A 24,839-nucleotide genomic window follows, 5' to 3' on the forward strand; every position below is an offset into this window, starting at 1 on the left:
AGAGAGATTGAGATTGGGGGAGAGAGACAGGGAGGGACCTGAGAGGGGGTGGAGGGGAAACAGCAGTCTTTCCCTTCAGGGCCTGGTCATTATATAAGCTGTCCTCCAGCTGGCCTCGTTTCCCCTCGCCCAACTAGTAGCTTGCGTTTAATTGGCTCTGAAAGCCTGTTTCTTTGTTGTCATGGTGTCATGTTTTGCCTGCCTGTACGCGTTTCTTATAGCGTGATAATGTGTTTGTAATGATTGACTGTCAATCACACTGGTTAGTTGCACTCTTGATGATTATATTATATTTAAGTTGGTTGTCCCTTGATGGATTAAATTATTTTCCGAATGTTATTGTTTCGTTAGATACGTTGAGCTATTTTCTGTGGTTGCAACACACTGTAGAAATGTTTCTTGTAGCTCTCTGTGGTACGATGGTCAGTAGTGTGTGGATGCATATGGAAAAACAGATGTAGGTGTGTGTATTCTTCACTACCCTCCTGCACACCCTCCCAGCCACATCCACTACCCATCTGTTCCCTCATTCAACATGCTGCGTCACCCACAACCATGTTCACCCTCAGCTATATATCTGTCTCTCTGTCTCTGTATGTTCTATGTGTTTTCAGTATCCGAGGACTGGTCTTCAGAACCCTGACACAACCTTTGCCTTGTGTAGAATGACAACAAAGCACCTTCAAACTTGGAGCTTTTTCTCCAGCACACTGGCTCCCCCTGCTGACAGCTGCAAGTAACACGCATGATGGATAGGACTAACGTTAACATCTGTCCTCCTCCCCACAGCCTTTCATGTCCCCACGGTACCCAGGTGGACCTCGTCCCTCACTTCGCATGCCAAATCAGGTAAGGTATCTATCTCTGAGGTGTACATTTTTAGGGAGTTGAATGCTCTGTGCTAATGTTTCTCTCTCTCTCCCTTCTTCCTTCAGCCACCTGTGGGAGTCCCAGGGTCACAACCACTCCTGCCAAACAGTCTGGATCCCACTAGACCACAGGGTATAACTTAAGGATATGTGCTTGTAGAATGTATTTGGTCTGAAATTGTCCCACGCTGACAACTTTCTCTCAATCGTTCCTCCTCCAGGACATCCAAACATGGGCGGCCCGATGCGGATGAACCCCCCCAGAGGGATGGGCGGCATGGGCCCACAGGTACAGCCAGGCACCATCCCTCTCCTCTAAAGTCTGCTGCTCCACCCCTCTGTCCATGAACCCCATGTCCCTTTACAGCACAACACACTGAACACACAAGGTTTTATTAATCTCTATTTTATCCCATAAATTTAGTCTCAACCTTTTTTCTATCGGTCTCAAAGCAAGCCTGACATAATACCTCTCAAGTACCACTCTCTCCTCATTGAGTTTTTAATTCCGCTGTCTAGTTTCCAATCACCAAGTCAGTCAGTTTGAGCATCGTGGCCCTCTGTGCCCTGCTGCCCTTCTCCCCACCTCCCTTACTGTGTGACTTTGGCAGTCAACAATTCAGCAGCTGGTGCGGCATCTGCTCGACAAGTGTAATCGTCTGCTGAACAAAACTCTACCTCTGAGTGGATCTGCTCTGTGTCCTGCCCCACGCTGCCATCCTGCCAAGCCCCCACTGTGCAGCCATCACATCACAACTTAGACACACACAAGTCCGCCCCTGTTATCGTTATACACATACATTACTAATCAGGATCGAGTCATTAAAATCGCCTGGCTCAAACAGAACAAATGAGTGTGTGATCCCTGGAATGTATTGTCCTCGGTAGCATGATAGGTGTGTTCCTCTCTCTGTGTAGAACTATGGTGGTGGAATGAGGCCTCCTCCCAACTCCATGGGGCCAGGAATGCCAGGGATGAACATGTGAGTACAGTCATTCTCCAAAGGCATTTCATCACCTCCGTCTACTTACTATGATGTTTTATTTTGTCCAAATATCTGAATTGCTAATACAATTTCTATTAATAGCACTGATGGGACGTAAGAATATTTGACAAGTAACAATCTGAGGGAATACAAGCTCTTTGTTCTGCAGTGAGCCTCTCTCACACAACCTCTTCTCCTCCCCTCTGTCTGTGTCAGGGGTCCTGGAGGTCGAGGTTGGCCCAATCCCAACGCAAACTCAGTAAGTCCTGCTCACTCACCTTCTCAATCACTCTAATGCCTTATTGGTTTGAGAGCCATTTCTTTGTTGTGAAAGTCACAAGTTTACTGATTGTGTCCCCTTTCTGTTCTCTCCATAGATAGCCTATTCCTCCTCATCTCCTGGAAACTATGTGGTAAGTCTCAAGCCTAAACAATGACTAGTATTGTTGGCCATAGCTGACATGTGACTGCTACTTTATATGTCCAGATGTTTTGGGAATATCATTCCTCTAAATCTCTCGTCTTTCTCCCAGGGTCCTCCAGGGGGCGGAGGCCCACCAGGAACTCCCATCATGCCTAGCCCAGGAGGTTCGTCCTACTTATTTGTCTCCATGTGCCTCCTCACTCATCCCACTCTAATTAAACTCCCAGTGCTCATTTACTTTGTGGGCACAGCCACACTGACATATTGAGTGATTTGTATGTTAAACGAGCGTAGCTCTTTATGTGTCGTCTATACTGGACCTGTGTAAATTGGCAGGGTATTGAGCTGTGATCATCTGACTGTGATCAGTCTGATGTTCCTGTTGAGGACAGCACAGACAGAACAAACTGCTCTGGTCTAACATCCTGTGGATGTGCAGTTTTTGTTCGGGTGTGGAGCGGTTTCTTTTTGTGTCCACTATTCATTATTTATATACATACTTCTATTGTGATGCGTTGCCTGGGCAACCTGTGCACAGTGCTCCTTACACTTGGAGCTGGAACACAGTTTTCCACTGCAGTCGCCAAGGCCCCCCCCCACCCCCCCCTGCACTCCACCACACCCTCCGTCACGACTGCACAACCTGCTGCACAACCTGCTGCACAACCTACACCCAGGGCCACAAACAGGCATCAAACCCCACACTCTCTTTCTTTTTCTCTCCTTCTCTTGCTCCCTCGCTTGCTCCCCTTCTCTTTTTCCCCTCTCTCTTTCACCCGTTCTCTCTTATCTATTCCTTAATTTGTTATATACATGTATCTCCTACTCTCACCACACTGCAATGTCAGCTCAAGGTCACCTCTATCCTCATATTCTATTCAGGATGGAGACACAAGGAGAGCAACATGATGTGCTGATCCTGTTTACTTCCCACTGGCTCTGTAGTCATCAGGATTTAACCCCAAGTTCATGGAAACATGAGATATGAAAAGTGTGCGACATTAGGCTTTCCCAATCCATGTGGCTTGATGAATTATAACCGGCATGTGTCTGTATGGAGCATTGTCACGTTTGGTGGTTTTGTAGAGTTTCATCTCAAAGCTGTCCATGCATGTGGCTGAAGGAAATACAGGACAACACTGTGTAGTTGTGCTCAGTTACTGTAGCCTGGACTAACTGTTTCCTTCTCACCAGACTCCACAAATTCCAGTGAAAACATCTACACAATGATGAATCCTATTGGCCCTGGTGGTAACAGACCTAATGTAAGCGGGTTCTTTGTTTTTCATGGGTTTCCTGTTTTCAAATCGGTAGAGGTGATCATTATACAATGTAATATGATAATGACAAAGTTCAGTAAGTTGTAACTTTTTTACAGTTCCCGATGGGGCCGGGCCCTGATGGCCCAATGGGTGGAATGGGAAGCATGGAGCCCCACCATATGAACGGATCACTAGGTGAGTTTTAACAGCAGCGATCAGCTGATCAATCATTTAGAATATTATTCTCTGTCAGCATGTACAACTTTTGTCTGGAATTTGTTTAACCATTGTGATGAACAGGACAATTTCTGAAAATTGCGTGTCAATATTAGGCAGTAATTTAGAACTACCGTAGAAGTTTGATGTACAGGTGCATCAAAGCTGGGACCGAGAGACTGAAAAACAGCTTCTATCTCAAGGCCATCAGACTGTTAAACAGCCACCACTAACATTGAGTGGCTGCTGTCAATGACACTGACTCAACTCCAGCCACTTTAATAATGGGAATTGATGGGAAATGATGTAAATATATCACTAACCACTTTAAACAATGCTACCTTATATAATGTTACTTACCCTACATTATTAATCTCATATGCATACGTATATACTGTACTCTATATCATCGACTGCATCCTTATGTAATACATGTATCACTAGCCACTTTAACTATGCCACTTTGTTTACATACTCATCTCATATGTTATACTGTACTCGATATCATCTACTGTATCTTGCCTATGCTGCTCTGTACCATCACTCATTCATATATCCTTATGTACATATTCTTTATCCCCTTACACTGTGTATAAGACAGTAGTTTTTTGGAATTGTTAGTTAGATTACTTGTTCGTTATTACTGCATTGTCGGAACTAGAAGCACAAGCATTTCGCTACACTCGCATTAACATCTGCTAACCATGTGTATGTGACAAATAAAATTTGATTTGATTTGGTCATCTAGTTTAAGTTGTTGAAAATCGGTAGCCGAGTTCTGTGAGAAGTACCACTTTCCTATTGTGACAATGCCCTCTTGTGGATGGTAGAGGGAATGCTCCCTTCATAGTAGTATTGATTGAAGTGGAAGCAGATTATGTGGGCAGCACGCGGGCACATTGATTATGTAGACAGGTGAGACATGATCGATGAAGCCAATGAAGTTGGGTCTCATCTGTATTTGAAACTAATAGCTTAATTAAAGCACATTAGCTGTGTTAAGTGTTGAATGTGATCCCCAGCCAGAGATGTTGATTATAGCTTTACAGTGATGAGCTTTTCTCTCATGTCAATCTCTCTCTCGTTGTTTTCAGGCTCTGGTGACATGGATGGGTTGCCAAAGGTAAGCCTCTATAAAAGACTCCATATTAGATAGACTTACATTCATTTCAACACACACCTATCAGGTGAAGGTTATTCAAAGCACTTATCATACTGATGATTTGGTTTGGACCCAAAGCTGCCAGAAATTCAATAATGGCACCTTATGATGACATCCAGTCACGAGAAATGGCTGATGAGAGTGGAAAGACCTGTCTGGTAAATGTTGATTTGTTTCTTTGTTTGTTTGTGTAGAATTCTCCCAACAACATGGCAGGCATGAACAACCCCCCGGGAACTCCGCGGGATGATGGGGAGATGGCAGGCAACTTTTTAAACCCATTCCAAAGTGAAAGTGTGAGTTCTCCACAGTGGTTCTCTTCCCTAACCTGCAACCATCAGGCAGCGTGCTTCTGTGAACAGATTCTCATCTCACTGCTGACTTATGCCTATATCCTAAACACTTTCCCTTCGGTCTTTACTTCACGTTGTCGAAATTACATTTGTTTTATAATGTCAAAGTAGAAAATTCCTAATTAGCTGGCTGTCTCATAAAGCAGTCTGCTTGTTATGCTTGTTAACACATTTTTACGTTGACTAAATCGTAATTACATTGAGTGAAGTTGCTTATTGCATGTTGAATTAGCAGTAACAGTAACAGTAATATAGCATTGGCTCATCTATTTCCCCCCTTCCCTTCTTCTCTCTTTGCAGTATTCACCCAACATGACGATGAGTGTGTGATTTATTTTTTATTTTATCTTTTATTCTATTTTATTTTGTTTCTTTTTTTTTTATCTCTCCCCCTTACCCTCCCACCCCGCTGCATCTTGCATTGCCCCCCCCCCCCCCCCCCCCGGATGGCGTGCTGTGTTTTGCAGCCCCACGGGATGTCACTGGAGCGCAGGACTCCCATCAAGATCACCCATCCCAGTGTGTGCAAAGTGGGGCTTCTGAGCAGGAAACAGTCTCAGAGCCACAGGAAGAGCCAGCTCAGTGACTCTCCCTCTCCGCCTGGTTTCCTCACAGGCCCAGGACAGTGAGAGTGGGGGACTCTGGCTGTCTGCAGGAACCCTCCTCAGCAACAGTTCTCTCAGCATCAAGGCTGGTGGCTCCACTCTACTTTATCATGTTATTATTTGTTTGTTCAAATGTTGTTTTTGCATGCAGCAGTTGTGAGGTTTGAGGCTCACCTTCATTCAGTTAATGTGTCCTTGTTTTGAAATGAAAAGCTTAACTGCTGATGCATTAGGGCAAGAACAGTTTATATGTTTGTATTTTATTAATAATAATGATATCATTTTCATAATTGATATTGTTATAATGATGTAGTTATCATTTCCTGTTAAGGGCACATTGTATCTCAACAACATCGACAACAGAATAAGCACACACTCAAAAATGCACAATGACACTTCTGTTTACATGATTTTAGGTATTTGATGTTTCTTGTTAGTTTTTGTTTTGTCTCAACGCCCTACGCATACCTCTCTGTTCTTCGTAGAACTTGTAGCCGATGTCTTTACTACCAGAAAACCATGGCACCAAAATGTAAACAGTCAAGCAGAGTGCGATAGGAGTACAAGAATAGCTGTTCACCTGCTTGAGATCACTCATCTAGGAATGACCCTTCCTGACACTCCCCATCCATGTTATCACTGGAGTTCCCCAAAACGTCAATGTGAAAATGGAGGCGATATCAGAAACTTCTTTATCCTTTGGTACTCTAGTCTGTCAGTCTTCTACATGTCTGGTCACACGTACCCCTCCCAAAATGTTGAGTCTGTGTATATAAGTGTTTGTTCAGGCTTGTTGCATTACTGTGCAAAGATGGACTGATCAAATGTAATTTGGACAATTGCTAATTCTACTTTCAGTTCGGGTGGCTTTGAACATGTATTCTGTCTTGCGACCTGTGTCCTTCCAATTCAGTAAAGACGGAAAGGGTTTTACAGACCCTCTATGTTCTTCTATGGATTTGCTCTTGCCTGTAAATACAACATATTTAGCTTGTATTGTGGTTGTTTATTTGTTGTTTTGATATACAACTTGTCTGTGAATCCTGAAAGTGGATCCTTCTCCTCCTGCATTGCTTTGACTGTTACCCTGCATACAATCTCCAGGCTCAATCTTTATTTACTGATTGTCATACAGGCCACTTGCTATCGGTTTTCATGTCGTTGTTGGTGTACAAACCTCCATCTGCTTCCTTCCAGTTAGAGTTGACCTCACAGATCCTTATGATCCGGTGTCTGACCCCTCTCACATGCAACCATAGTTTAGAGAGGGGCCAACTCCACAGAGCTCCCATCCACCTGTTCCCTCTGGGTCTGGGCTTGTCCATGGGCTGCTAGATCCTGGGTATGGGGTGGCTGTAGCACCACTGGTGATGGGAGTGTGAAATGACTGGAGGGACTGCACGGTGTGGCTTAATTCACTCTCCCGCTACAAGAAAGGAGTGCTCTATAGAACCGAGTAGCTTTTAGTGCACCTACTCACACTTGAATATGTACTTTGAGAAATGAGAGAATTCCACCTGGTTGGACTGAATTGTGAGTCAAACAAAGTCTTTTATTCTAGTTTTTTGTTTTGTTTTAATTTCTATGAAGTCTATTCAATAAATTGTGTGCAAAAAAGGCCATAGAATATCTACACCTAAGGAGTGAATTGACCCAAGGCTGTTCCTCAAACTTTCATGTGATTTTCTTGTGTGTTGTGCTAAGCGGCAGATACCGTTTATTTCAAAAAGTCATTTTTCAACAAGCTACATATTTCTGTTCTTATTTAATATCATTCTGGCTTCTGTCTGTGATTGGTCTTTTGCCAGTGACCTTGCTATAGTGTTGGCAGATACTTTATGGAGTAGCTTGGATTCAGAGCTGAACAGGGACATCTTCTGGGTAAGTTGTTTTGAGGAACGACTAACTCCAGTGTTCCTCTAGCAGACTGACTGGCACACAGCCCTCTGTCCCCCACCCGCCCCCTACAGCCCCATCCTCACACTCTTGAGCCCTCCTTTCCTTTAATTTCCTTTTTTGTAAATACTGTATAATGCATTTTGATATCATTGACATGTTTTGATATGTCAGTCACTACCAATGTATACAGCTGAAAGTAAATTATAAATGACTTGTCCATGTTTTCATAATAAAGAGACGATGTGCTGGACATTTTGATTGGCCAAAACAAAATTGTGGTAAAAATGAAATATTCATGTAAATTTACTTGAACATGTGAACATACAGTAACTGCACCCTAAACACTTATTTCTGGTCGGGATACATATGTGAAAATATACTGTCATCCATTTAGCTGGGTTTGAGGCGTCGTTTTATTATCTCGTAAGGACCGAGAGGGTGGTGAAGGGGATGTATGATGTCAATGATGCTGTTTATTCTTGCAATTGGAGCGTCCTCACTCTGTCCTTGTCTTCTATTACCAATAGAAATCATCTCAAATGGTTTCTAAGAATGGTTATTGCCTACTCAAAAGGCCATCGTCTCATTAAAACATGTGACCACCTATTATTACAGTTTTTAATATGAAGGATTTTTATCAATTTAAGAACTTTAAAAAGGAAAACATGCTTAATGTCATTTTAAATTAAAGAATAGATCAAAAGTAATGCTTATGCGGAAAAACTGTGTCCTTGCTATTCACTCCTGATGAAATAGCGTTGTATATATTGATTCTCACTGATCCTCTCTCAGTCCTCTGTGTATAACAATTGTTGGTCATCTCTGTACTTCTATTGTGATGTATAATACTGTAACATTAGGAAGATTTGCGGGTGATGGGATGGTTGTGTGGGACAGGGGTCAAGGGGAGGGGATATAAATATTCTCCTGTATCGTTCATTGTCCTTTCTGATGACATGGCAGTATTCTATATGAAGCAGTCTGTCCCTTGGGTTTGCTTTGTATTTCATAGTAGGATAGTTCAGATCTTGTCTTAGGGAGTTAGGTGTCTTGTGTAGGTAATAAATATGTCCTTTGTATGTTTCTTTATATTGTAAAGTTTCTTTAGACTGAAAGAAAAATGGATAATTTGCTTATCAAAAAAGAAACTGCATCAATAATAAATGTAATTTGATTTTTCCTCGTTGTTCGAGTCTTTTTTTCTGTGCGCATCTGATCATCAGTGTGTATTTATTTTATTCATTGACACTTCACACAGCCTGACGCTTTTCAAACTTTTGCAAGGACATCATAAAATATGACCGCTCATTTGAGAATAATGTATCCATTAAGAGAATAAAAAGTGATCTTATACTAAATGATCTTATACTAAATTATAAATAAATGTGTGTTTTGAACCTATTTCGGTGTTTTTGGCAACCATATAAATTCTTTCAGTCATTTTCTTTTGAACCAATTATTTAAATATACACTAGATGACTACTGGGTGCTGTTTTGAAGCTGCCGCGCCTCCATCTTGGTACTCCCCCATGATTGTAACATATTTTGGGAAGCTATACGCAGTAAGACCCGAGGTGTGGTATATGTAAGTAAGACCCGAGGTGTGGTATATGTAAGTAAGACCCGAGGTGTGGTATATATAAGTAAGACCCGAGGTGTGGTATATGTAAGTAAGACCCGAGGTGTGGTATATATAAGACCAGAGGTGTGGTATATATAAGTAAGACCCGAGGTGTGGTATATGTAAGTAAGACCCGAGGTGTGGTATATGTAAGTAAGACCCGAGGTGTGGTATATATAAGTAAGACCCGAGGTGTGGTATATATAAGTAAGACCCGAGGTGTGGTATATATAAGTAAGACCCGAGGTGTGGTATATATAAGTAAGACCCGAGGTGTGGTATATATAAGTAAGACCCGAGGTGTGGTATATATAAGTAAGACCCGAGGTGTGGTATATATAAGTAAGACCCGAGGTGTGGTATATATAAGTAAGACCCGAGGTGTGGTATATATAAGTAAGACCCGAGGTGTGGTATATATAAGTAAGACCCGAGGTGTGGTATATATAAGTAAGACCCGAGGTGTGGTATATATAAGTAAGACCCGAGGTGTGGTATAAGACCCGAGGTGTGGTATAAGACCCGAGGTGTGGTATATATAAGTAAGACCCGAGGTGTGGCATATATATAAGTAAGACCCGAGGTGTGGTATATATAAGTAAGACCCGAGGTGTGGTATATATATAAGTAAGACCCGAGGTGTGGTATATGTAAGTAAGACCCGAGGTGTGGTATATGTAAGTAAGACCCGAGGTGTGGTATATGTAAGTAAGACCCGAGGTGTGGTATATGTAAGTAAGACCCGAGGTGTGGTATATGTAAGTAAGACCCGAGGTGTGGTGTATATATAAGTAAGACCCGAGGTGTGCTATATATAAGTAAGACCCGAGGTGTGGTATAAGACCCGAGGTGTGGTATAAGACCCGAGGTGTGGTGTATATATAAGTAAGACCCGAGGTGTGGTGTATATATAAGTAAGACCCGAGGTGTGGTATATGTAAGACCCAAGGTGTGGTATATATAAGTAAGACCCGAGGTGTGGTATATATAAGTAAGACCCGAGGTGTGGTATATGTAAGTAAGACCCGAGGTGTGGTATATGTAAGTAAGACCAGAGGTGTGGTATATATAAGTAAGACCAGAGGTGTGGTATATATAAGTAAGACCCGAGGTGTGGTATATATAAGTAAGACCCGAGGTGTGGTATATGTAAGTAAGACCCGAGGTGTGGTATATATAAGTAAGACCCGAGGTGTGGTATATATAAGTAAGACCCGAGGTGTGGTATATATAAGTAAGACCCGAGGTGTGGTATATATAAGTAAGACCCGAGGTGTGGTATATGTAAGTAAGACCCGAGGTGTGGTATATATAAGACCAGAGGTGTGGTATATATAAGTAAGACCCGAGGTGTGGTATATATAAGTAAGACCAGAGGTGTGGTATATATAAGTAAGACCCGAGGTGTGGTATATATAAGTAAGACCCGAGGTGTGGTATATGTAAGTAAGACCCGAGGTGTGGTATATGTAAGTAAGACCCGAGGTGTGGTATATGTAAGTAAGACCCGAGGTGTGGTATATGTAAGTAAGACCCGAGGTGTGGTGTATGTAAGTAAGACCCGAGGTGTGGTGTATATATAAGTAAGACCCGAGGTGTGCTATATATAAGTAAGACCCGAGGTGTGGTATAAGACCCGAGGTGTGGTATAAGACCCGAGGTGTGGTGTATATATAAGTAAGACCCGAGGTGTGGTGTATATATAAGTAAGACCCGAGGTGTGGTATATGTAAGACCCAAGGTGTGGTATATATAAGTAAGACCCGAGGTGTGGTATATATAAGTAAGACCCGAGGTGTGGTATATGTAAGTAAGACCCGAGGTGTGGTATATGTAAGTAAGACCCGAGGTGTGGTATACACCAAACATGATTAAATACATGTAATTTTGTCCTTTTATTTAGATTTATTTAAAATACTGTTGAATTCCATTCATTCCTATGGAGGACTGCTTCTTCGTGTTGGCTTAACCTGTTGTGACGTTTTGATAACTGTAAATCTCTCTAGGACAAGGTCACTTTTATCAATATATTCAATATATTCACCCCCCCCCCCCCCCCCCCCCCCAGAAATTAAATGCGGCAGGTAGCCTAGTGGTTAGAGTGTTGGACCAGTAAATGAAAGGTTGCTGGCTCTAATCACTGAGCTGACAAGGTAAAAGTCTGTCGTTCTGCCCCTGAACAAGCCTACCACTGTTCCCCGGTAGGCTGTCAATGTACATTTGTTCTTAACTGACATTCCTAGATAAATGAAGGTAAAATGAACATTTTGAAAATATATATGTAAATTGCTGCTGATATGGCTATCATAAAGAACTACAAATGCCATGATGAGACTGCTGAATCGAGGTAAAGGTAAACTATTAACTATCTAATGCTAGCTAAACATAGTAATGAATAAATTGGAACCATTTCTTTAAATGGAAGATTCTGTGAACAGTCTTGTGCAAGTTTTTAATTGACACAATTCAATACCTGTTAGCAAAGGTGTGGATTTGTAGTTTTGCATGATGTCTACTTTAACGCTAATTAACATTTTCTAATGAAATTAAATAGAGCCGAATATATTGATAAAAGTCACCTTGTTCGAAAGCGATTTACGTGGTTACCAAAACCAGGGTAAGCCGACGTGAAACACAGACCTTAATTTAATTGTTTCAAAATCTCCTATGGGGAAAATTAATGGAACCATTTCCCTATTTGACCGCTAGGTTTTACGGGTAATATGTTGGGTTCGATATGGTGACTGGTGGCTTCAAAGCCTCTCATTTGTCAATGCAGAGCATCAGCAATCCAGGGTTTATATCATTGGTTTGAACAGCCAATTAATCTGTTTGACTGTCATCTGGATCTACCAATCGCGTGATCGCTTACAGAGGATGAGCCAATAGAAATAAAGGAACGATGTCAGGCCAAGGCTTCCTACGCCTGCTAAATTAGGTTATTGGTTTAGGCCCAAGGTGAACTCAGGAAGAGTCTTCCATCGCATGACAGAAGCATCAAGCAAAGCTAGCTATTGTCACAAACTCTTCGATCAGGCATTCTGTCCTTTTATCAAGCATATCATAAGGTAAGGGTACTCACTGTAGCATCGTTAAAATAAACATGAAGGACTCAATTCAAGAGGGGTATTTTTGTATAAGATAGCAACTAACTAGCTAGCCTTCTAGCAGGCAAGCTTGGTCGTTAGCTAACTCACAACAACAAACTTCTCAAAGTATTCGAAACACCCACTGAAATCCTGAACATGTATTGCTGACTAACTAAACTAGCTACTGTAGCAAGCTAGCTAACTGGCTGTTTTCGAACGTTTCTAAGAAACGAAATGCGTCTTCACTGTTATGGTGACGAGCTAAAGTTACCAGACCCAGAATCATAGATGAATCTGGTCAAACCACAGCAATCCATTCTTTCTAAACAAGAGGCACTGTATAATTCCAGTGTGTATAGCCAATAACACCCCTTTATTTGAAAGGCACAGTTTATGCTGTTTACCAAAACATGCTTATCTTTTCTCTGCTGTATTTCTAAATCACATTGACATTTCAACAGATGACTGACAAAGTGGAGGTGACTGGTGCAGGTGATAACCCACAGATGATTCTAACAGGGAAGAAGTCAGGGAAAGCATCGCTGCTGGACAGTGGGGAAGACTTTGAGATGTTGGATGATGATGAAATTGATGATGACCCTCCTTTGGAAGATGCTGGGGGTGGGAAGAAGACTAAAAAAGAGCCTGCAGAGGACCAAGATGCTAGCCCTTCATCTTTAGTAGATGAGTGGATGGATATACTAGGTAACAAAATTACCCTTATATTTACCATAGGTCAAAGAAAAAGGACAATGATCACATATTGACAGTCGTCACCATTTGGTTAAGCTTATTCTCACTTATCTATTTGCAGGTAATGGCCAGCTAAGGAAGAAAGTTCTGCGGGCAGGGAATGGGCCAGACAGCAGGCCCACAAAAGGCCAGAATGTCGTGATTCACCTGAAGACTTCACTGGCTGATGGGACTCTTATAGAAGAGCAACCGGAGCTGTCTTTCACTCTGGGAGATGGTGATGTCATCCAGGTACATTCTACTTAGTATTTTAAGTGACGGCAAATCTGATCTGATTCTATACAATGAAGTGATGTGAGTAGATATGAGAAATGTAAATGGAACAAATGTATGTTTCAAGTTCAGTGTTGCTTTTATCCACCAGCAATGCCTCCAACTTTGATCTTTGATTTAAGATGAGAAGTAGAACTATCAGGTTTTAACCCTTGTGTGCTTTCTCGCAGGCTCTGGATCTCACAGTGCAGCTCATGGAAATGGGGGAGACGGCCCTCGTCCAAGCCGATGCTAAATATGCATATGGTGCCCTGGGGAGGTATGGAGGGTTTCTTAATCTTGCTGGTTCTTTGTGGTTTCACTGGCATGTCTCGTTGTTGTTACCCAAACAAGCCATCTATTCTAAGATTGTAATTACCTATAAAGAAAACTCGTCAAACTAGATTAACCCTTGTGTCGTCTTAACATTCTGTATACTCCCCTGTACTCCCCCAAAAAATGACCCGCCTTCACTAAACCCCTCAAATAAAGCAGCTTAATTGAATTTTAAACCCCAAATCTATTTTGCATGAAGAAACAACCTGTCATTCATCACAAACTTTGTGAATATCTGGGTTTTCCCCTCTTCACAATGCAGAAAGACTGCATTTAATCAGTGGACACCACTTATTTTTAAATTATTATTGCTAAAGGTACTGCATAGGTGTAAACACATTTTTTTGCAAGAGATGGCACTTGTATAGCCTAAGAAAGTAGCAGAAATGTGCACAAAGTAGTTTTGAATGCATTTTATTTAAGGGAAACTAAGTCTTGAACCTTTTTTGCAACATAATGATATTATTTTATACTGTACAATGAGGAATTCAACTACTACAAGTGCTAACATAGTCTTCTCCCATTTTTGGAACCATTGCCCCCACCTACAAGGTGTATAAACAACAACAATAAAATAAGGTAATAGATACAAAACAAAAATGTGAAGAACATAAATCAATCAACTCTAATTAGCACATATGACAGTATGCAAGTGTCTGTGCATGGACTTTGCAGATGTATTTCTCACATGTGCAGCACATAGTATTTGTTTTACAGTCCTTCTTTGGGGGGCAGAATTGGCATCTCCTTATCTTGCCTGCTGCAGCCTCAGGCCAATATTCAGCCTCCTGAACAGCTTTCACAAGCGCTGCTGTGCGAGGGAGGCGCTCCCTTCTTTGAATGTGTGGGGCTCCAAGAACAACACCCTCTTATTCTGCTTATCAGGCATCCAGGTAGGGTTGATCTTGTTCCATATCACGAAGGCTTTGTATGAGGACACATCAATGATGTTATGGCCCACTGGCCTCTAGTCATCACCCCCCTGCAGCTATAAGTTCCAATCACCTTGTCCAGGTTGTCCACACCTCCTTTGTTGTAGTCCAGGATGATGGCTGGCTTCCTGTCCTCACGATCACTGTTCTCAGCCGTTTTGTGCAGTGTGCTCAGGAGGACCACATTATTGTTCCTCTTTGGGAGGTAAGAAGCTAGAGTGGTGGTGGGGGTGAAGGCAAAATTTGATGAGAAGGCCTCTCTCCCCCTTGTTGTGAGGAGTGCAGGGGGGAGCTCAGGCTTGTTCTTTCTAACTGTGCCAACCATGGTGATCTTCCTCTTCAGGAGCTGCTGGTTGAGTTCATAAGAGGTGATGAAATTGTCACACGTGACATTGTTCCCCCTCAGTCCATCTGTCACATCAAGCACAACCCGCATCCCCTGGTTCTTCTCCGGGCCTCCGCTGGTTGGGTTCCCTGTGTAGACTAGCATCTTCCAAACGTAGCTGGATTGTGTGTCACAGGCCACCCATATCTTGATGCTCTACTTTGCTGGGCATATTCTGCTGGAAAGGATTGTGACCTTTTGACAAAAGAGATTGTTTTCTGTGACACTGATACTAATCACATAAATCAATGCTATTACAGCAATACATAATACAATTAACGGTGAAAATCACTTACATTACAGATATGAAAATAGAAATGTACCTCTGAATGGAACCAGCTGCTCATCCACTGTTACTTCAGGCCCAGGGTTGTAGATGTATGGCAGACGCTCCCCCAACTTCTCCTAAACGTCTCTTATGGCCGCCAGTTTGTCTCCCGCACGTCTTGACTCATGGTGACCAAATCGTAGCATTCTTGAGAAAGTGTGAAAGACTGTCATCTGCAGCACCTTTATAGCCTCTGACTGCATTCCACATTAGTAAAGCATGTTTATTTTGTCTGTGAATCATGTGGAGGGGGGATCCTGCACATGCACAAGCGCTTTAATTTCGTCTGTGTGCTACTGAATTACCACAATCTAAATTTTGTGTGGTGTAAATGATTTTAGAACTGCCGGGTCAAAAATGACCCTCAGACAATCTTTGTACCCTGGTGGTGTACATCTTTAATGGAAACATGAACAGAGGCAACGTTTCACTTTTTCTAATGTTGGGGTCACTAGGAAAAGTAATCAAATTTCAAGTTGAAAAAATATAATTTCGGGGGATTTCTCTGGCCTTTCTAGGGCTCGACAACATTCCGCTGAGAAGGCAGCGCGTGAAATTCAAGAATATTTTTTTGTAAATATGTCACTTTCACACATTAACAAGTCCAATACAGCAAATGAAAGATACACATCTTGTTAATCTACCCATCGTGTCCGATTTAATAAATAAAAAAATTTAAAAAAATGCTTTTACAGCAAAAGCACAACATATGATTATGTTGGGTCAGAGTCAAGTCACAAAAACACACACAGCCATTTTCCAGTCAAAGGTAGGAGTGACAAAAAGCAGAAATGTAGATAAAAGGAATCACTAACCTTTGATCTTCATCAGATGACACTCATAGGACATCATGTTACACAATACATGTATGTTTTGTTCGATAATGTGCATATTTATATCCAAAAATCTCAGTTTACATTGGTGCGTTACGTGCAGTAATGTTTTGATTCCAAAACATCCGGTGATTTTGCAGAAATACTAATAATAAACATTGATAAAAGATGCAAGTGTTATTCACAGAATTAAAGAGACTGCAACCGCCGATTAAAAAAAAAAATAATAATAATAATAAAAAAGACGGAAAAAGCATCATCTGAGAACGGTGCTCAGAACCCAAAACAGCCAGAGGAATATCCGCCATTGTGGCGTCATCAGAAGCTAGAAAAAACACAATAGTTCACTTACCTTTGATCTTCATCAGAAGGCACTCCCAGGAATCCCAGTTCGACAATAAATTACTGATTTGTTCCATAAAGCCCATCATTTAGCCACTTGTTAGCGTGTTCAGGCCAGTAATCCATCTTCGTGAGGCGTGAGCACTTCCTCCAGACAACAACTCAAAAAGTTCCGTTACAGTCCGTAGAAACGAGTCAAATGATGTATGCAATCAATCTTTAGGATGTTTTTAACATAACTCAGCAATCAGGTTCCAACCGGAGAATTTCATTGTCTGAAGAAAAGCATTGGAACGAGAGCAAACTCTGTCGGGAGCGCGCGTCATGAGACCGAGTCTCTCTGCCAGACCACTCACTCAAAGAGCTATTATGAGCCCATCCTTTATTGTAGAATCCTCAAACCAGTTTCTAAAGATGGTGACATCTAGTGGAAGCCCTAGGAAGTGCATCCTCTATCTCACTGGGATTTCAATAGGCACTGTTTTGAAAATCGATTTCACTTCCTGTTTGTTTTGTGATGCTCAGACATCATTCAAACAGTTTTAGAAACTTCAGTGTTTTCTATCCAATAATAATATGCATATATTAGCATCTGGGACAGAGTATGAGGCAGTTCAGTCTGGGTACGCTATTCATCCAAAAGTGAAAATACTGCCCCCTATCCCAAGAAGGTTAAACAGTGGTGGGTCATTTTTTTTACACTTAAGACAACACAAGGGTTAACTTGTGTTCCTCTTAATGGGAGCTAAACTCCTCAGCACTCTTCCATTTTTTAAGAAAGAGCTGTGAGTGGAATGCTGCTGTCTTGAGCTCACTGCTTATAGTACACGACCTGACTTTGCTCTCTGCTTGTGTGCTCCCTGCCCTGGCCTCCACCACTGTCTCCACTGGCAGCCTTGCCCCTGAGGTGCTTCCCAGTGCTGATCTGGCCCTGGAGGTACAGCTGCTGGATGCCACTGAGGCCCCTGACCTTGAGCTCCTCTCCCCCCAGGAGAGGGTTGCCCTGGCTGGGCAGAAGAGGGAGAGGGGGAATGTCTACTACCAAAGAGGAGACTACGCCTTCGCTGTAAACTCTTATGGCTTTGCCCTGCAGATCACCGAGTCCAGTTCTAAAGGTGACCGTAGAGACAGATTTTTTTTTTGTTATTTGCGAAAGCACTGTTTTTGGATGGGCCTGGGCACAAGACTCCCTGGAATTTACTAATCAAATCAAATGTATTTATATAGCCCTTCTTACATCAGCTGATATATCAAAGTGCTGTACAGAAACCCAGCCTAAAACCCCAAACAGGTGCAGCTGTGGTTTGGAAGCACGGTGGCTTGGAAAAACTCCCTAGAAAGGCCGAAGCCTGGTTCCGCTCTAGGTTATGAGGGGTGGCCAGTCCTCTTCTGGCTGTGCGGGGTGGAGATTGTAACAGAACATGGCCAAGATGTTAAAATGTTCATAAATGACCAGCATGGTCAAATAATAGTAATAATCACAGTGAACAGGTCAGGGTTCCATAGCCGCAGGCAGAACAGTTGAAACTGGAGCAACAGCACGGCCAGGTGGACTGGTGACAACGAGTCATCGGGTCAGGTAGTCCTGAGGCATGGTCTTAGGGCTCAGGTCCTCCAAGAGGGAGAATTAGAGAGGGCATACTTAAATTCACACAGGACCCCGGATAAGACAGGAGAAATACTCCAGATATAACAGACTGACCCTAGCCCCCTGACACAAACTACTGCAGCATAAATACTGGAGGCTGAGACAGGAGGGGTCAGAGACACTGTGGCCCCATCCGATGATACCCCCGGACGGGGCCAAACAGGCAGGATATAACCCCACCCACTTTTCCAAAGCACAGCCCCCACACCACTAGAAGGATATCTTCAACCACCAACTTACCATCCTGAGACAAGGCTGAGTATAGCCCACAAAGATCTCCGCCACGGCACAACCCAAGGGGGGCGCCAACCCAGACAGGAAGACCACGTCAGTGACTCAACCCACTCAAGTGATGCACCCCTCCTAGGGACGGCATGGAAGAGCACCAGTAAGCCAGTGACTCAGCCCCTGTAATAGTCGTTAGAGGCAGAGAATCCCAGTGGAGAGAGGGGAACTGGCAAGGCAGAGACCACAAGGACGGTTCGTTGCTCCAGTGCCTTTCCGTTCACCTTCACACTCCTGGGCCAGACTACACTCAATCATAGGACCCACTGAAGAAATGAGTCTTCAGTAAAGACTTAAAGGTCGAGACAGAGTCTGCGTTTCTCAGATGGGTAGGCAGACCATCCATAAAAATTGAGTTCTATAGGAGAAAGCCCTGCCTCCAGGGGTTTGCTTAGAAATTCTAGGGACAATTAGGAGGCCTGCGTCTTGTGACCGTAGCGTACGCGTAGGTATGTACGGCAGGACCAAATTGGAAAGATGGGTAGGAGCAAGCCTATTTAATGCTTTAGTTTAGCAGTAAAACCCTAATCAGCCCTTGCCTTAACAGGAAGCAAGTTTAGGGTGGCTAACACTGGAGTAATATGATAAAATGTTTGGGTTCTAGTCAGGATTCTAGCATCTGTATTTAGCACTAACTGAAGTTTATTTAGTGCTTTATCGGGGTAGCTGGAAAGTAAAGCATTGCAGTAGTCTAACCTAGAAGTAACAAGAGCATGGATAAATTTTTCTGCATAATCTGTGGACAAAATGTCTTATTTTTTTGCAATGTTACGTAAATGGAGAAAAGCTGTCCTTGAAACAGTCTTGATATGTTCGTCAAAAGAGATCAGGGTTCAGAGAGTTCCGAGGTCGACTGTACAACCATCAAGATTGTCCGATTCAACAGAAGATCTCTGTTTCTTGGGACCTAAAACAGAGATGCTTGTTCTATCTGAGTTTAAAAGTAGAAAGTTTGCAGCCATCCACTTCCTTATGTCTGAAACGCATGCTTCCAGCAAGGGCAATTTTGGGGCTTCACCATGTTGCATTAAAATGTACAGCTGTGTGCCATCTGCATAGCAGTGAAAGTTAACATTATGTTTTTGAATGACATCCCCAAGAGGTCAAATGTATAGTGAAAACAATAGTGGCCCTAAAACGGAACCTTGAGGAACACCGAAATCTACAGTTGAATTGTCAGAGGACAAACCATTCACAGAGACAAACTGATATCTTTCCAACAGATAAGCCCTAAACCAGGCCAGAACTTGTCCGTGTAGACTAATTTGGGTTTCCAATATCGCCAAAAGAATGTGGTGATCGATGGCATCAAAAGCAGCACTAAGGTCTAGGAGCTGTTAGCAACACCTCCACCTTTGCGGGATGCGCGGGGGATATGGTCACTAACCAGGAGGTGAAGCCTTATTTAACACAGTAAATTCATCAGGCTTAAGCCATGTTTCAGTCAGGCCAATCGCATCAAGATTATGATCAGTGATTAGTTCATTGACTATAACTGCCTTGGAAGTGAGGGATCTAACATTAAGTAGCCCTATTTTGAGGTTCAGTCTCTTTCAATAATGGCAGGAATGGAGGTGGTCTTTATTCTAGTGAGATTGCTAAAGCGAACACCGCCATGTTTAGTTTTTCCCAACCTAGGTCGAGGCATAGACCGGTCTGAATGGGGATAGCTGAGCTGACTACACTGACTGTGCTAGTGGCAGACTCCACTAAGCTGGCAGGCTAGCTAACAGCCTGCTGCCTGGCCTGCACCCTATTTCATTGTGGAGCTAGAGTTAGAGCCCTGTCTATGTTCATAGATAAGATGAGAGCACCCCTCCAGCTAGGATGGAGTCCGTCACTCCTCAACAGGCCAGGCTTGGTCCTGTTTGCGGGTGAGTCCCAGAAAGAGGGCCAATTATCTACAAATTCTATCTTTTGGAAGGGGCAGAAAACAGCCATGAGAAAGTTGTCCGGCTGCGGGGATTTCTACTATTATCTGTACTTACTGGTGGAACAGACGCTGTTTCAACCTTTCCTACACTGAAATGACCCTTGCCTAACGATTGCATCTGAAGCTGGGCTTGCAGCTCAGCTATCCTCGCCATAAGGCGATCTTTCTCTTGTATATTATGAGTACAGCGACTGCAATTAGAAGGCATCATGTTAAATGTTACTACTTAGCTTCGGCTGGTGGAGGTCCTGACGAACCATGTCCAGATAAAACGTCCGGAGTGAAAAAGTTGAGGGGGAAAAACAAAAAATATAAACGGTTAGTAAAAACCGTGAAGTTGTCAGGTAGCAAGGTTGGCAACAAAACGCACAGCAGCACGTAAACAAGTCTGCAAGTTGTGACCTGAAATGACACGTATCAAACTAGGCATCACGTGGCTCCAACTGATGATGTGTGTGACTGCTGTTTCAGTGGACATTAGCCCGGAGGAAGAGGAGGAGCTGATGGACATTAAGGTGAAGTGTCTAAACAACATGGCAGCTGCCCAGCTCAAGTTGGATCACTACGAAGCAGCACTACGGTCCTGTGTTTCAGTGCTGGCCCACCAGCCAGACAACATCAAAGCCCTATTCCGCAAAGGCAAGGTAGGTATCACACAACTGAATGTGTGGATTTGAGTGTGCATGTCTGAAAGCATCACCATGGACTTCTGCATCTGTAGGTATTGGCCTTGCAAGGAGAATATGCTGACGCTATAAGGAATTTGAAGATGGCCCTGAAGTTGGAACCAAGCAACAAGGTACTGCACTCAACATTCACAAAATCATTATTTAGAAAGATGTGGAATGAAAACAAATTCTCAGGACCACATGTTTTTGCAGTTCTTTCTGACATCCACCAGGTGGTGCCACATTCTCTAATATTGGTGATGAAGGAAACCAGGTGGACTGCAGACTCATTTTGGTGGATCTGATTTCGTGTTGTTGCTGTAAATAGGTTGGTTTATCGATGCCCAGGTGATATCTAAGCATTGCTTAGACATGTTGCTCCCTGCACAGGGAGAACCAGGGTGAACCACAGCGCGTTTGCTACTTGGACCATCTGCATGTTAATACTTAACACTCATGACCACCACCCCACTCACTCCTGCCACCTCAGTATTTTTTCAGTCCAACACACCAATGTGAAATCATGCTCTGACAGAATGCCTTATACAATTGTCCCATACAGTTTTTTTCTTCTTCTTGGACACTAATGTAGTGCATGAGTGTGTTGGGCTGGTAGTTGTTCATATGTTGACATTTTCTATTAGCATTAGACAAGCTCTTGCATTCTGAGCTGCAGGGTGCACCACAGAGTTGGTTACACCATCTCAAGTGTGGCTGCCTGGGAATGTTTTTGCTGAAGTGTTTTAGATTAGGAGCAGTAAACCATTACAAGTAGAATCTCAATGGTCTAGATTAGAAGATTGCATATTTATATGCAAAAATTGTGGTCCACTCCCTACTTTTAATTTTTTAAGGATGTTAGGGTTTTCTTGTCTGAATTCATTAATTTAATTAACACAATTTGCCTTTATCTTCTCTCTACAAAAGTTTTTGTAAAATGGGGAAAGATGACAAGAACTGCAGCAGTTATGTAATTTCTGTCCTCAAACATTACTATTGTGTACATGACCAGAAGTATCGGCTGATTTGAACATGGGAATGCCAAGGGGGGCCCTGTAGAAACCTGATATTGTGAAGCACCCATTTAATCTTGTCAGCAGTGGGAGATGAAACCCTAAGAGCGGAGACTTACCCAAACTCTCTACCCTCCTCTGTCCACAACACAGTGCTTGTAAGTGGCTCGTTGGAAGCTGTAATGGACATTTTGGCCAGTACTGTGAAAATGTCCTAAATTTCCCACTCACAAACCCTTGAGACGAATGACTAAGACCTGATATGAGGGGGCTGCTTCATGCAGGGAAGCTGTTAACTTACTACCCTTTTGTTGGCTGGATTTGTATTGGCACGAATATTCATTTTACAATGGCATCAATTGCTAATAATCAAGCCACCTGCAGTTAACAGAACACCTGACTATTATGGTGCATAGGGAATGGGTTGTCATCAGTGAATGTGTTTTTATATACACAGGCTATGTGATTGTGGGAAGGGGGTAGAGTAGTACGCCTGCAGCTTATTCTCACACTTTGCTGTCTCCTGGGTTAGACCATCCACTCAGAACTCTCCAAGCTGGTGAAGAAGCACTCTGAGCAGAAAGACGCCGAGCAGGCCATGTACAAGAAGATGCTAGGCAACCCAGGCAGCGGTGGCATGCAGAAACACCAGGCCAGGTCATCATGGGTGAGACGGTCCTCACATGAGGCTTAACCTGCTCATGTCAACAAACTGATGCTAGCATAAAATGTTATTTGAACCCAGCTGGGGATCATAAAAATATGTTTTGAGGTGTACATGGATGTCTTACATTTTGAATGTATTTCAAAGTGAGGAAACAGTCTTCCAAGTCAACATAAAGCCTCACATCTTGTTTTCTTTTGTCCCCAGGGTGTCAGCTGGAAATGGCTGTTCGGTGCCACGGCTGTAGCCATCGGAGGTGTCGCCTTGTCAGTTGTCATAGCTGCCAGAAATTAGATAGGACAAATACTTTTTCTGGTGATTGCCTGCACCCTCCACAGTGGGACCTCACAAAAAGCAACTGGATATCTGGCAGTGCCTGTTGGAACTGGTAAAAAAAAAAAGTGTGAAGGAAATGGCTTTATCTGCCACAACCTTTAGTGTGACGGTCCATAAGTTTCTCACACTGTTCTGTCACTGCTTGGGAGAATTATGACAAATACTATACAATAAACATTTGTATATAAATAGTACTTACCACTTTTTAAATGTGCATATGGCCATTTATTTCCAGAGACAAATTGTCAATTGCTCCTATATGGTAATGATTCTAAATATAAATTGAGCACTCTGAAATGAGAATTCTATGAATGATCGGTCAAAGTTATTTAAAATTAGCGAATGTGATATGGTCCTATATTTTTAAAGCATATGATTGTGCAATTATTTGCATTCTGCTTTTGCTCTTTTACTGGGACAGTGCCAATGATGGGTATGAGATGAATCTAGATGCTGTATTATCTGGCCCTGGGATCCACAGTCTTGGTTGACGGAAACTGTCACATTCTTTTAAATGGCAGAAAGAAGAAACTAAGTCAATGGAGAATACCTCACTTTTGATAATTCTGAAGGGTGTACCTTCTAAATCCAATTTTAGGTCAGTTTAACAAAACATCTATTTGATAATCTATCATTTTGTTAAATTCAGGATACTTGTTATATTCATGATATGTGTTATATTCATGATACTTCTCACCAAATGAGAAGTATCATGTTTTCTCTACAACAGACTATATGTAAAAAGACAGTGGTTGAGTTTGAGTTTCTCACATTCCTTTATTTGTTAATTTTGTATTTATTTAAATAAAAGTGTGTCAATTCTGGTACTATGAGCCACACCCTTTTTTGTATAATTAACCTTTTGGTATCTAATCTTTAAAATGTCTTGTCACCCGTACAACTGTCAATCTCTGACAGGTTGGGAGCACTTCATCTGTTATTACAGTACATGGACTCAACGCCTACACACTTAAGTCAAATGAGAGCTTGTTACTGTAAATGGATTTGTTTGTCTATTTTATGTTTGACACTACGCTCCTTTTCAATATAAACAATATCTGTCAGACGACAGGTACTCATTTGCTTAGAGCAGGGGTGTCAAATTCATTCCGTTGAGGGCAGTGCTTTTTCTTTCAATGTGTGTCCAATTAAGCGCTATACAGCCAGTTGAGGGGAATTCCTAACTAATCCGTGATCTTAATTCATCAATCAAGTACAATGGAGCGACCCTCCGTGGAACGAGGTTGGATCTATTTTGCTGGTTGGCTTTACAGCTAGCAAACTAGAGCATTTTTTTTTTGTACCAATTTGTTATTGACTGGACATTCCCAACTCAAGGATTCAGTCAGACGTTGAGTAGTTCAGTTACCTAGTGTTTCCCTCTTCCTTGCAGATCTCTGGTGTGTATCATCTGTACCCTGGTAGCCACTGACTAGACATGTTTCATGTTTTTAATGATTCACATTCTATTCTCAATGCCTCATATTTAAGTAAATAAACCGTTTATGATTAATCCTCCTTATACATGTGTCGACCTTATTTCACGTGGATATGTTTATATATATATATATATATATATTTCAATTTAACTTGTGACTTCATCACGCAATGCACGTAACATGAATATTCATTGTAAAGCTAATGA

At 42.4% G+C, this 24,839-nt stretch overlaps 2 protein-coding genes across 13 annotated transcripts in view; both read left to right on the forward strand.

Moving 5' to 3' along the window:
- LOC109902517 (single-stranded DNA-binding protein 3) overlaps positions 1 to 8,955 on the forward strand; it is a 104,737-nt gene extending 95,782 nt beyond the window's left edge. Inside the window, exons 7-18 of one of the 2 annotated variants that reach the window (XM_020498925.2) lie at positions 790 to 849; positions 936 to 1,002; positions 1,091 to 1,158; positions 1,788 to 1,852; positions 2,072 to 2,114; positions 2,233 to 2,268; positions 2,389 to 2,443; positions 3,474 to 3,544; positions 3,658 to 3,736; positions 4,852 to 4,880; positions 5,114 to 5,215; positions 5,740 to 8,955. In XM_020498925.2, the coding sequence (XP_020354514.1) occupies positions 790 to 849; positions 936 to 1,002; positions 1,091 to 1,158; positions 1,788 to 1,852; positions 2,072 to 2,114; positions 2,233 to 2,268; positions 2,389 to 2,443; positions 3,474 to 3,544; positions 3,658 to 3,736; positions 4,852 to 4,880; positions 5,114 to 5,215; positions 5,740 to 5,901 (837 nt within the window). In that variant the 3' untranslated portion in view covers positions 5,902 to 8,955. Of the gene's footprint in view, positions 1 to 789; positions 850 to 935; positions 1,003 to 1,090; positions 1,159 to 1,787; positions 1,853 to 2,071; positions 2,115 to 2,232; positions 2,269 to 2,388; positions 2,444 to 3,473; positions 3,545 to 3,657; positions 3,737 to 4,851; positions 4,881 to 5,113; positions 5,216 to 5,572 lie in introns of both variants that reach the window. The other variant, XM_020498926.2, reaches the window with a different exon arrangement.
- A 3,354-nt stretch (positions 8,956 to 12,309) lies between these two features.
- LOC109902516 (peptidyl-prolyl cis-trans isomerase FKBP8-like) lies at positions 12,310 to 24,716 on the forward strand. Of its 11 annotated transcripts, none has more exons than XR_004202378.1 (10): positions 12,316 to 12,465; positions 12,948 to 13,191; positions 13,301 to 13,470; positions 13,683 to 13,771; positions 17,542 to 17,762; positions 20,985 to 21,157; positions 21,235 to 21,312; positions 21,395 to 21,509; positions 22,727 to 22,861; positions 23,066 to 24,716. XR_004202378.1 is itself a non-coding variant. In XM_020498923.2 (9 exons), the coding sequence occupies exons 2-9, from the start codon at positions 12,948 to 12,950 to the stop codon at positions 23,150 to 23,152; spliced, it is 1,197 nt and encodes a 398-aa protein (XP_020354512.1). In that variant the 5' UTR covers positions 12,310 to 12,465; the 3' UTR covers positions 23,153 to 24,716. The 11 variants fall into 11 exon arrangements, 3 of the variants coding, with proteins under 3 accessions (XP_020354512.1, XP_020354513.1, XP_031641982.1); XR_004202377.1 differs by having other exon boundaries at positions 21,415 to 21,509; XM_020498923.2 differs by lacking the exon at positions 21,395 to 21,509 and having other exon boundaries at positions 12,310 to 12,465.
- Positions 24,717 to 24,839: the final 123 nt, after the last annotated feature.

The sequence above is a fragment of the Oncorhynchus kisutch genome, linkage group LG13 (genome assembly GCF_002021735.2).
Source record: "Oncorhynchus kisutch isolate 150728-3 linkage group LG13, Okis_V2, whole genome shotgun sequence".
Lineage (NCBI taxonomy): Eukaryota > Metazoa > Chordata > Actinopteri > Salmoniformes > Salmonidae > Oncorhynchus > Oncorhynchus kisutch.